This window comes from Podarcis tiliguerta (genome assembly GCF_965153285.1).
Source record: "Podarcis tiliguerta genome assembly, chromosome: 9".
In the NCBI taxonomy this organism is placed as follows: Eukaryota; Metazoa; Chordata; class Lepidosauria; order Squamata; family Lacertidae; genus Podarcis; species Podarcis tiliguerta.
The window spans coordinates 16,156,673-16,169,244 of record NC_139542.1 but is presented as its reverse complement, the minus strand read 5'-3'; the positions used below and the strand labels follow the sequence as shown (position 1 = coordinate 16,169,244).

The 12,572-nt window shown below is 46.7% G+C and overlaps 1 protein-coding gene across 4 annotated transcripts in view; it reads right to left on the bottom strand.

Annotated features, from left to right (window-relative positions):
* The window catches only part of MMRN1 (multimerin 1), a 68,965-nt gene extending 62,109 nt beyond the window's left edge, over nucleotides 1-6,856 (bottom strand). For 2 of the 4 annotated variants that reach the window (XM_083398241.1, XM_083398242.1), the window contains exon 1: nucleotides 6,008-6,841. In XM_083398241.1, the coding sequence (XP_083254367.1) occupies nucleotides 6,008-6,546 (539 nt within the window). In that variant the 5' untranslated portion in view covers nucleotides 6,547-6,841. Of the gene's footprint in view, nucleotides 1-6,007 lie in introns of all 4 variants that reach the window. The other 2 variants (XR_014501810.1, XR_014501811.1) reach the window with 2 other exon arrangements.
* Between the last annotated feature and the right edge of the window lie 5,716 nt (nucleotides 6,857-12,572).

The following is a 12,572-nucleotide window of genomic DNA, read 5'->3' as shown; positions in this document are numbered from 1 at the left end:
AGGGGCTAAAATCAGCTTGGAGCCAGTTATGAACTCAGAAGACTTCTCCACCTGTTCAAGATTCCAGAGCCGGAGTAGGATGCATTACCGTCACTCTGATTTGGCTTCAGCTATCAAGGCATGATGCTGCCTTGAAGCCAAGCAAGAGAAAGGGTTATTTGCCTTGGCACTCTGGAGTTATTATTAGGGGCAGAGCCATACCTCTGTGGCATAGCTTCTGCCAGTTTCAATCCCTGGCATCTCAGGGTAGGGCTGGGAGAGACCCCAGTCTGAAATCCAAGGGAGAAGCTTCCAGTCAGTGTAGGCAAAACTGAGCTGGATAGATCAATTGTCAGACTTAATAGAAGGTGGCTTCCTGTGCTCCTGTGTCAAGTAAGGAACGGGGAGGAATTCAGTTCAGCTTGCACTCTTATGCAGACCTACCCGGTTTGTACTTCCCATTACTGTACAATATGTGGACAGAAATGCCGTTATCCTGCAAAATTTGCATTTCTCAAAAATTTACAGAGTGGTTCCCGAGCAAAAAGAAGCATACACAAATCTGTATATTTGGGCAAAGCTTGCATTAAAATGCATATGTTAAGTGAAAATAACATCCCCAAATGTTCCATATTAGGGGGAATAGATTGTAAAAAAAATGCCTACCAAAATGTGTGCATTAGAGGGGAAATGTACCCTAAGATCTTAACAAATTTTTAATGAGTTTTTTTTTATTATTTTAAAAATCACAAACGGATGGAGAAATAGGATGCACTGATCTTAAATATGAAGCTAGGAGAAGGCAAAGTTGACGATTTGCCCATCCCTAGTGACAGGACCACGAAACATGCACTGATGTGTGGAGGCAGATAAGGAGGGGGCAGATAAGAACCTTTGGCCCTCCTCTCTTGCATCCTTACTTTTTGAGACAATAAAGTTCTAAAAGTATGTTTTCAGGACCCTCCCTAGCCCCTTGCAACTGCAATTTGTTTTATCTGTTTTTAATACTGAACTTTAACTTCTTGTAACTTGGTTCTGGGACCTGCTGGCGAAGGACAGGTAATAAAATTATTATTATTAAAGGGGATGGTGGAACTTTTAGCTCTAAGGTGTGTGACTCCTAACCAGGAGAAGATGCACAATTTGAGCTCCTTAGCATGAAAAATTGCTCTCACCTTCCAACAGGTGGCAACGTAAGAAGCTACTTCTCAGAAGATAAGGATGCACCTTGTCGCATTTCCTTTTCTAAAAACCTAACTGCCTTTATCACAGGCCTTTCTGCGCATTGATTTTTCTTTTTGGAGTGTTCATTAAATTTCTCATCTGTGAGGTATTCGTTATGCAAATGGCGCTGGATGAGGCAGGTGCGTCTTCTGCAAAGCACAGCAAGCAGGTGTGCGGCATTGCTGAAGTCGAGGAGTTTGGAACAAAAGACCTTGCCTTCACTAGCATTAGGATACCTTGTGTGAATGGAAGCGTGTCTGCAGAAAAGTTCTTAAAGTTTGCAATTTGGTGCTGGAAGTGAAGCAAGAAGAAAAGTAGGAACACTTCTGGCAGCTTTCAGAGAGAAGAGTTCTCTGCTTTCATGTTAAACAGCAGCACTTTGGAAGATGGCAAAAACAAACAAAAAAACCCCAACACAACCCACTGCCAGGCTTCTATTGATGGTCCCGATTAGAAAGAAATATTTCTCCCACTGTGATTACAATCTCATAGCTAAGCATCACCTTCACAGTCAAAGGAGTCTTGAGAGACAAATTAGATTCTTGGCTCTACGTTTCCCACACTGTTCAGCAAGCACACGATGATACCCAGTAATCTTCCCCGCGTGAGGGATGCTTGGAAAACATGTACTTAGATTTGGTTGTGTGTGTTTTGTAAGCCACCGGGTGTGTGTTTTCTGCAATTAACACCCCTTAAAAAAAAAAAAAAGCTCTGATTTATCTGCGGCAGGTTGTATCGCACCTCCTTCTCCCTGCGCATGAAAAGGTGGTGGAAGCAAAGGCTGTCAGATTACCTGGAATGTTTGTAATGTAATTGCACCTGAGAGGTCCAAGGGGACTTATTGCAGCCTGGTGCTTCCCAGAGGTTTTGAACTACAACTTCCACCAGCCCAATCCAACATGACCATGCTCACTGGGACTGTGGCAGTTGCAGTCAAAAAGAGCTGGAAAGCACCTGCTTGAGGGAAGACTGATTTATTCTGTGCTTAGGGGGAGCAGAATACTTAAACTAGGAGCAAAGAGCTAGCAAAAAGGCTCCCAGGGCAGCTTTCGAATATCAGTGAGAAATTCCTTGCCCTCACAAAAGGAAAAGGGACTGGGGAGGGAGGAGGAAAAACGCAAGCTCAGTCTCTCACTCATATTTACAGAGGCCTTGTAGGCAGCCGCAGCAGCAGTGGACATATTTGGAAAGAAGTCAAATATTTGTGGCTTTTCAGCAGAGCTGATGGAGGGCATGATAATAGCATGATAGATCATGGCTAGTAGCTCTTAATAGGGATGCGGGTGGCGCTGTGGGTTAAACCACAGAGCCTAGGACTTGCCGATCAGAAGGTCGGCGGTTTGAACCCCCGCGACGGGGTGAGCTCCCATTGCTCGGTCCCTGCTCCTGCCAACCTAGCAGTTTGAAAGCATGTCAAAGTGCAAGTAGATAAATAGGTACGCTCCGGCGGGAAGTTAAATGGTGTTTCTTTGCGCTGCTCTGGTTCGCCAGAAGTGGCTTAGTCATGCTGGCCACATGACCCGGAAGCTGTACGCTGGCTCCCTCGGCCAATAAAGTGAGATGAGTGTCGCAAACCCAGAGTCGGCCACGACTGGACCTAATGGTCAGGGGTCCCTTTACCTTTACCTTTAGTAGCTCTTAATAGCCTTGGCCTCCAAGACTTTGTCTAATCCTCTTTTAGAGCCATCCAAGTTGATGGCCGTCACAGCCTCCTGTGGCAGGCAGTTCCATAGTTTAACTCTGTGAATAAATTCGTTCTTTGATTTGTCCTGCACACCTAACAATCATCTCCTTAGGATGTCCACAAGTTCTACTGCTATGAGAGAGGAAGTAGAACTCTTCTCACTTTCTTCATTAATCACACTTTCCCCAGTCAGGGGCTAAAGAAGTTGCAGTGACCAAAATCTTTTGTCCTGTGTACTCCTGCTTAACACCCTGCATTGCATCTGTTTCCCTGTGGAGCCTACCATGTCTCTACAAAACATGGGAGTGTGCAAGCCGTGGGCTTCTGCTGCTTTCCGGAACATTTTAATATGTTTTCCAAAGCTGGATTCATCTCTAGGCTTATAGTCCTTTAATATCCGGTCTGGTTCATAGTGTTAAATTTATTTCTGTAATATAATGCTATTATTTCAGCAGGCAAAAAGAGCAAAAATGCACATGGGGGAAACACTAAGCATTTCAATGCTCTTATAATTTGTACGCATTGTCCCTGCACATGCCATCTGAACAAATGGCTTAATTTCACCACATAGTCATTATTCATGTAATTCGGGCAAATGCATTCCAAAAATAAAAAAGTGGGTGATTAGAATGGGTTGCATCCATCTTTCTTTGGAGCTGTTCCATGCATGTCCGAAGTAGATCCCACTAGGTCAAATGGAATGTACTCTCCAGGAAGCATTCGTTGGATTGCAACCCTGGCCTGAGAGCAGCTAAATGACTCAGATTTTTAAACAACTTAGAATTAGCACCCAGGAGTGTGGTGTAGTGGTTAGAGCAGGGGTATTCAATGTGGTGCCCTCCAACTCCCATGAATCCCTGACCATTGTCCGTGCTGCCTGGTAAGGATGGGAGTTGTAATCTGATTACGTATGCCATCTGTCTAATTCTAGATAAGAGCATCTGTTTAGGACAGCTCACCAGTCCAAACACCCCACTCAGCTATGAAGCTCACTGCATGATTTTGGGCCAATCGCCACCTCGCAACATAATCTACCTCTCAGGGTTGCTGTGAGGATAAAGGCTGGGAGAGAGAGAAATGGACAGCCATGGGTATCATATCTTAAGTTTCTTAGAGGAGAGAGTGGTTGCTGGCATCTATCTGTCTTGAGAGACAGTGGAGGGTGCCTCTGAGGGTGAAGTCAAACCATGGTGTTAGCAAAGGGACCTCTCTGGGGTGCAAGCCTGAGCCATGTGTATGGAGGTCCCGGGCTGCCCAGATGACAAGACCCCCCTCTCATCACTAATGAGAACCAAAGGAAAACAGAGAAATACATTTGGCACCAGCTTGGCTGCAGGAGTTGGGACTCCACTCCAGATCTGTGTAGGGTTTACTCCTTAGCCGTTACTTCTCCCAAATATGTCCCTCAAGGCAGCAGAGGTTTAGGATCAGATTTTTCCTTCTCCTAGACTGCTACCTTCCCAGGGTGACAAGCCCCATCTGCCCCTCACTTCAGCACATACAAAAACCGCCTTCTTGACCATTGGACACACTATTGGTCTTGTCCACTCAATCTGCTGGAGCCTGTCTCCTCATGCAGGGGAAGAAGAAGAAGAAGAAGAAGAAGAAGAAGAAGAAGAAGAAGAAGAAGAAGAAGAAGAGGAGGAGGAGGAGGAGGAGGAGGAGTTTGGATTTGATATCCCGCTTTATCACTACCTGAAGGAGTCTCAAAGCGGCTAACATTCTCCTTTCCCTTCCTCCCCCACAACAAACACTCTGTGAGGTAAGTGAGGCTGAGAGACTTCAGAGAAGTGTGACTAGCCCAAGGTCACCCAGCAGCTGCATGTGGAGGAGCGGAGATGCGAACCCTGTTCCCCAGATTACGAATCTACCACTCTTAACCACTACACCACACTGGCTCTCAACTCTAACTCACCGAGCATTCAAAACCCATTGCCTATCTTCACCTGGTTTAGCCGGCCAAAGGGAGCCATTCCTGGGGTGTGGCTGTTGTCGCATGCAGACAGCTTCTGGGAGCCACAGGTGAGAGCTGAGTGTCAGGTGGGGACCAAAGGTTGACATATTATCCAGAAGGAGCACAACATGTGCCCAATCCCTACCACCCCTCCTCGAACACCCCATATACCCAAGGAGGAGAGGTCCTCCACTCAGGCAAGCAATAATATGTATTCAGGTCAGGCAAATACAGTCAAGAGTGCCAAGCAGGGCTTGTGAGGGGTGTGGTCAATGTGTGCATAACTTGGCCACCGTAACTTGGATCTAGGATTCTAAACCATGGTTTATCCTCAAAACAATGGCTCGCTGTGTTCTCTCTGTATGTTGCCAATGCAACAAGAAAGCATTTGTCAATTACCAGGTGCTGCACAGGACAGGACATTCCTAAACCCCTCTTCCCCTTTACTAAATTTCTGGTTTTTTGTGTTTTTTTTAATACTGCAATACCTTGCACTACAGACTCTCACTGAAATCCTGCACGTAGGTGGATCAGCTTTATCTCCCAATGAAATCAACAGGATTTAAACAGTGTAACTACTTGCGGGATCACAGCCACTCCTCCCATCACTGCACTTTGTCAATCCAACCCTCTTTAGCTATGACCTTACAGGACACTTCCAGGCCTTTATGCCAGGTAAAAGGTAAAGGTACCCCTGCCCGTACGGGCCAGTCTTGACAGACTCTAGGGTTGTGTGCCCATCTCACTCAAGAGGCCGGGGGCCAGCGCTGTCCGGAGACACTTTGGGTCACGTGGCCAGCGTGACATCGCTGCTCTGGCGAGCCAGAGCCGCACACGGAAACGCCGTTTACCTTCCCGCTAGTAAGCGGTCCCTATTTATCTACTTGCACCCAGGAGTGCTTTCGAACTGCTAGGTTGGCAGGCGCTGGGACCAAACAATGGGAGCGCACCCCGCCGCGGGGATTCGAACCGCGACCTTTCGATCGGCAAGCCCTAGGCGCTGAGGCTTTTACCCACAGCGCCACCCGCGTCCCTTTTTTATGCCAGGAATTCAGGCCAAATTAGCACTAGAAGGAGCCTTGCACAGGATGCCACGAGTTGAGTCGGGTTCTCTAGGTACAATGAGCAAAGAGGAGGGGGGGGGAGAGTTAAACGGTTCTGCTTACTTTCCTCTGGTGGTTTCGAAGCTGGGCTTTTTGAGATCTGCATTCTGCTTGCTGCTATCTTCTGAGTGTCTGGAAGACCTGCTCACCATAGTCCCTTGGTTTCCCCCAGAAACTTCCTTTGGAGGAAGGCGATTCCAAGGATGGTATGGTGGAGGAACCCCTGCATTGCTAGGCAGGATGAATCTCTTCCCATTGGGAGAACCGCCGTCACTGTTATTCCCTGGGCTAGGAGTTACGGTAAGGGCCAAGGGTGTCTTCTGCTCTGATGGAGTTTGCAATCCCTGTGCCTCTTTCGTGGCTAGAGGAGAACTGCGCTTTACACCTTCCTCTTGGCTTGCATTCAGCAAAGCATCCGGCTTCTCTGAAGTAGGAGGCAGGGAGGTTGCCAATACGTTTCTGAGGTCCTGCGTTTCAGGTGAAGTCAAGCCCAGGTGGCTGCTCTCCGCTTCGCTCTCCACCGCAGGTGCGCTGGTGGCTTCGATTTCTGCACTGCTGCATCCCAAGGCCAGCAAGCTCAGAAGCAAGAATACCTCCCTCATTCTCTTGGCATGTGAGAACTTTGTGGCGACTCTCTCATATATAGAAGACTCTGGATGCTTCCCTGTCTCAAAGCTGCCGCTTTCACAATGAACCTGCAGTGAATCCCCGGTTGGGGATTTTATTTGTGGCAGAGAGAGGAAACAGGTTTTTGAGTGTTTGAAGCTGGACCGAGGAAGCTCCCTTTCCTGTTTCGATGGATTCCTCTGTGACCCGCGACCTCTTGGAGCTCTGGAGCCAGCAAGTTGTAGGGAAAAGCAAAGAGGGCTGCCTTTGTTGGAGCTACAGGATGAGGAATAATGGCACAATGCGAACGTGGAAATATACTGTCCATGAAACTGCTTCAAGGGGGATGGGTGGGGAATAAGAAGTGCTGAGTAACTTCCTTTTGACGTTGGTTAGCAGCAAAGAACATGAGAGACCTGCCCATTATGATGGAATCCTAAAGTCCCACATCCCTATGCTGAAGCACATGCAAAACAGCTCCCAAGCAGCACATGTCACTACTCTGTTCTCTCTGCCACAATGGCCCAGATGCAAGCCCGGCTCACACTGTAGCTATTTTTGCACTCTTTTGAGGCCAGAGTGGATATGCTTAAAAACCTCCCATGAAGGAGAGTCCACAACATTAAGCATTAAACAAAATATGCATCAAGGGAAAGGGTGCACCACAGAAATTTTCCATTGCCGAATTCACCATAGACCACATGGTGCAGCTGAACCAAAAAAAGGCTCCCACAATAAATGAAGTTAAAATGCAACAATAACAAGTAAATAAATAAATAAAGTGGAAGTACAGTGGTACTTCAGGTTACATACGCTTCAGGTTACATACGCTTCAGGTTACAGACTCCGCTAACCCAGAAATATTACCTCGGGTTAAGAACTTTGCTTCAGGATGGAAACAGAAATCATGTTCTGGCGGCGCAGTGGCAGCAGGAGGCTCCATTAGCTAAAGTGGTGCTTCAGGTTAAGAACAGTTTCAGGTTAAGAACGGACCTCCGGAACGAATTAAGTACTTAACCCGAGGTACCACTGTATACATAAATAACAATTATTTTCCACCGTACTGTAGGTTTCATTTTGTTTTGGGGTGTGTGTGTTATTTTACGGTTTATTATTGTTTATATTTTGAATTAGATATATATATGGGGGGAACCAAAATCTTTTAAGTGTTTAGGGCTTCTAAATCTGGCCCTGGTCTACAACCTCCTGATGAAGTCCACTCGATTGTGGAATGGACTCCCACAGGAATTTCCTTCCTTGGAGGTTTTTAAGCAGAGGTTGGATGGCCATCTGTCATGGATGCTTTAGTTGAGATTCCTGGATTGCAGGGGGTTGGACTAGATGGCACTTGAGGGACCTTCAAACTCTACAATTATATGATTCTGTGCACCCATAAAGCCCTGACCTCACCACTGCCCTTCCTCACCCCACCCCTCACCATCCAGGGAAGCTGCAGCATCGCTGGTGTGAGAGGGCAGGTAATTTATTATTATTATTATTATTATTATTCTTATGCCAGGCTCAGGGCAGCTAACACCAGTAAAATTACAGTAAAAACACAAAGGGGGGGACCAATTTAAATACAGGTTAAAATGCAGTTTGAAATGCAGCCTCATTTTAAAAGTAGCCCATAGATGAAAACCATAAGGGGAGGGAAACATAAGGGTCAGACTGAGTCCAAACCAAAGGCCAGGCGGAACAGCTCTGTCTTGCAGGCCCTGCGGAAAGATGTCAAGTCCCGCAGGGCCCTAGTCTCTTGTGACAGAGCGTTCCACCACATTGGGGCCAGTGCTGAAAAGGCCCTGGCCCTAGTTGAGACCAATCGAACCACCTTGCGGCTTGGGACCTCCCAAATGTTGTCATTTGTGGACCTTAAGGTCCTCCGCGGGGCATACCAGGAGAGGCGGTCCCATAGGTACGTGAAAGCCACCTTATAGTGAATCAGACCATTGGTCCATCTAGCCTAATCTTGTTAACACAAACTGGCAGCAGGTCTCTGGGGTTTCAGTCAAGGGTCTTTCTGGAGATGCCAGGGATTGAACCTGAGGTCATGTGAATGCAAAGCAGGCACTCTAGCACTGAACTATGGAGGTTCCCCAAGCTGCATCCCACCATACAGCCTGGTATTGAAATGGAAACGCCAGAATCTGGTGCAGTGATTCAGATCAAATGCAAAGAGAAATGGGCCTTTTTGTTGCAGCCTGCCAAAGATTGTGGAGCGCACGGACTAATTGTAACTGAAAGGCAGTCATCTTCTCTCTGAGCAAGTCTGGGCAGCTGCTGAAGTGGCCTCCTGAATTATCCGCCGTGAGTGCAAGAGGTTCCTCACATCCCTGCAGCTGACAGCATCTCATTAGCGACACTTCTCAGGAATGGGCAAAGGCTGCTGAAGACATAAACAACTCCGATTAGCTGGGCAGAGCTGCTGCACTAAGTTACAGCTGTAATGATCGATAATGTGCTGGGCAAATCGGGAAGGAAGCCAGGACAGTGACAACGGAGCCAGATGCCCCATATTCCTTTCAGAAGCCAGACACTCAGGTTTCTGAGCCTGGAAGACACCTCCACAAAAGGGTAACTGCTATGTAGGTAAAAGTAACAGGGCAGTCTGGAGGGGAGAAAGCGGGATTTAATAGGTGAAATATACTCGAAGTCGAGAGTGGATTTCATGCTCTTTATTCAGCTCATAGTGGTGAGGAGGAATAGAAGTCCCCCCACAATATCTGCTTTATATACATTATTTACACAATGGGCTGCACGTGATTGGCTAATTCCGGGATTCTCCTGTAGGCCAATCAGGTTGTGGATTCACTTCCACCTGGAGCTGGATTGGGTGGCTCCTGCGGACCAATCATACTGCTGCATTGTTCTAGGACCAGTCAGACTGCTGCATTCTGAATCCTATTGTTCTAGGACCAGTCAGACTGCTGCATTCTGAATCCTATTGTTCTAGGACCAATCAGACTGCTGCATTTTGGATCCTATTCAACTCAGTACATAACAATAGGACAGGGGAGTAAAAGCCCAGACGCCTGCATTTCAGGGTGGCCGATCGGCAGTCGAGGCTACAATCAATTACCCTTCATTTCAAGCATTTCAAGCATTTCAAGATGCTATAGCAATCTGAACTTATGTGCAGGGGACAGAGCTTCCCCCCAATTTTAGAAGGGAAGGGATGGAAATTAAGCCCACAATTAGAAATCCAGAAAAAGAAGGGGGAAGGGGTGTTTGGTGTGTTGTGGAGCCGGCATATGTCTCCTAGACATGGACCTGACATGGAGACGATGGCCAGCTTGATTACTGAGCTCAGCGCTCTAGAATCCCACCCTGCAGGGTTGGTGTCGACCTTTCGACACCAGTGTGGTGTAGTGGTTAAGAGTGGTAGACTTGTAATCTGGTGAACCGGGTTCACGTCTCTGCTCCTCCACATGCAGCTGCTGAGTGACCTTGGGCTAGTCACACTTCTCTGAAGTCTCTCAGCCTCACTCACCTCACAGAGTGTTTGTTGTGAGGGAGGAAGGGAAAGGAGAATGTTAGCCGCTTTGAGACTCCTTCGGGTAGTGATAAAGCGGGATATCAAATCCAAACTCTTCTTCTTCTTTCAGAGTCCCTGCAGAGACTCTGTGGGTTTTGAAAGAGATGAGGAACAACAAGGGAATCTGTGGGGCAGTTTTGGTTTTATTTCATTTTCTTAGCTGTTCTTCATTGAAAATGCAACTTCACAGCAGGTCACACCTTCTTTACTCACCTCAAGGTTTCGGTATCACATAATAGGGTAGTCATGAGGAGGAGCACAGCTTTGGTTCCTTTCAGTATTAGGATCTCTCAGCTTTGCATTTTTCCAATTTTAAATTTAGTTCACATTTCCACATCAATTGGCAATTTTTTAATGGAAAAAAAGAAGTCGTCATGAAACTTTTCTTGTCATCTATGTTTACATGAACATTTTTGCAATGCATTTCCTTCTAATATAATGCATTTTGGTGTTATTTCCACCAACGTATAGTCATTTATTTGCATTTTTGGTACACAACACTTTCTCGAGAACCGCATTGCAAATTTCGGAGATGGGGTTTCCAGCAACTAGTATTCAGAAGCATTGCTGCCTCGAACGGTGGAGGCAAAGCACAGCCATCATGGTTCTTAGGCCTTGATAACCCTCTCCTCCATGAATTGATCTAATCCTCTTTTAATACAGTGGTACCTCGGGTTAAGTACTTAATTCATTCCAGAGGTCCATTCTTAACCTGAAGCACCACTTTAGCTAATGGGGCCGCCCACTGCCGCTGAAGCAAAGTTCTTAACCTGAAGCACTATTTCTGGGTTAGTGGATTCTGTAACCTGAAGCGTATGTAACCTGAAGCGTATGTAACCTGAGGTACCACTGTATACGGATATGCACAAAGAGTTGGGGGAAAGTACCAGGGCTTGTTTTTGTTGTAATATATTTTGGTAATGTAATACCCCCCCCCCTTCTTATGAAAAGAGAAGTGAGAACATTTTGATCTTTGCAGGAGGTTTAGAAAATAGATAGTATATAGCTGAACACCATTGCAACACTCAAAAGATAAAACACAGGATTTCTTAAGACGATGGAGTTACTGCTTACGAAAGGGAAGTGAATGCAAGCTGGTGCAATAAGTTTCTGGAAAGGGTTTTGGGGTTCCCCTGTCCTTCCGCACCCAGCAGGGATGGGAACTGTGAACAGCACCAGCGTCATTTCTTAGTACCGATGACTAGAAATGAAACCATATGTTTGGAGAAAGGAGGGAGTACAAAAAAGTTGTGTATTAATTGAAGCTGGTTCGAAGGTTGTTTATAAGATGGTAATGTATGGGCCACAGTTCACAAGAATCTAAGTAGTGTCTGGCTGGATCAGACCAAAGAGCTTTCTAAGCCAGTGTGGTGTAGTGGTTAAGAGCGGTAGTCACGTAATCTGGGGAACCGGGTTCGTGTCTCCGCTCCTCCACATGCAGCTGCTGGGTGACCTTGGGCCAGTCACACTTCTTTGAAGTCTCTCAGCCTCACTCACCTCACAGAGTGTTTGTTGTGGGGGAGGAAGGGAAAAGGAGATTGTTAGCCGCTTTGAGACTCCTTAAAGGAAGTGAAAGGCGGGATATCAAATCCAAACTCTTCTAAGCCACCATCCTGTCTCTCACATTGGTGAACCTGATGCCTTTGGGAAGCCCAGAAGCAGGAAGTGAGCAAAAGCAACTGGTATTCAGAGGCATGCTATGGTTGCCAGCCTTCAAACAAGCCAAGATATTAAAGCACAGTGTGAATCCTGGCTTTTTCTGAAGCTGGCAACTATAGTTGCTGGCAACTATAGTTTCCTGGTTCCACCAGAACAGGAAACTATGGTTAATTAGAGGCTTCCTGGTTTAATTGTGGCTTCTGCAAAGAAAGGGGTAAAGCAACTCTTTGGGCCAGCAAAAGATGAGATATGATCCTCCAAACTAGCTGAAGTTATTGGAAAGGGTCAGTCATTTAGCTTAATCTCTGAGCAGTGTGAGATTCCAGGGGTACCAGGCCTGTTTACCAGGGGCTGAGTTTCCTTTTGGACAATGAGGCACAGCGGAGATTGTGGTGTCTTTATGGTATATGGTTTATTTACACATATATACAACCTGAGTCTACAATGGAGAGAGTGCAGAACGTTCACATTCCCACAAGGGCCCTGTTCCTTCCATTGCTGCAGCCTCAGATTCCAGGAGACCCCAAACATTGGGTCTGACCCTCTCTGCAACATAAAACAGAAAGCCCACCTGATACTCTGCTTGCCGTCCCCTCCGCTCCAGCTTGCAAAATGCAACTGTTTCTCCTTCCGCCTACCTCACTGCACACTGCAGTTCTGCCCCTCCCTCCTGAAACTCTGTCCTTTTGTCTCTGCTAACTCAGGGAGGGGTTTCCCCCCTTTGCTTTCTGAATCAGAGAGTCTCTTCATCAGCCATTTCTTTGTGCTTTTTTTAATGGTGCATCTCTCCAGGCAATGATTTCATCAGAAAGCCAGCCTGGGTTATAG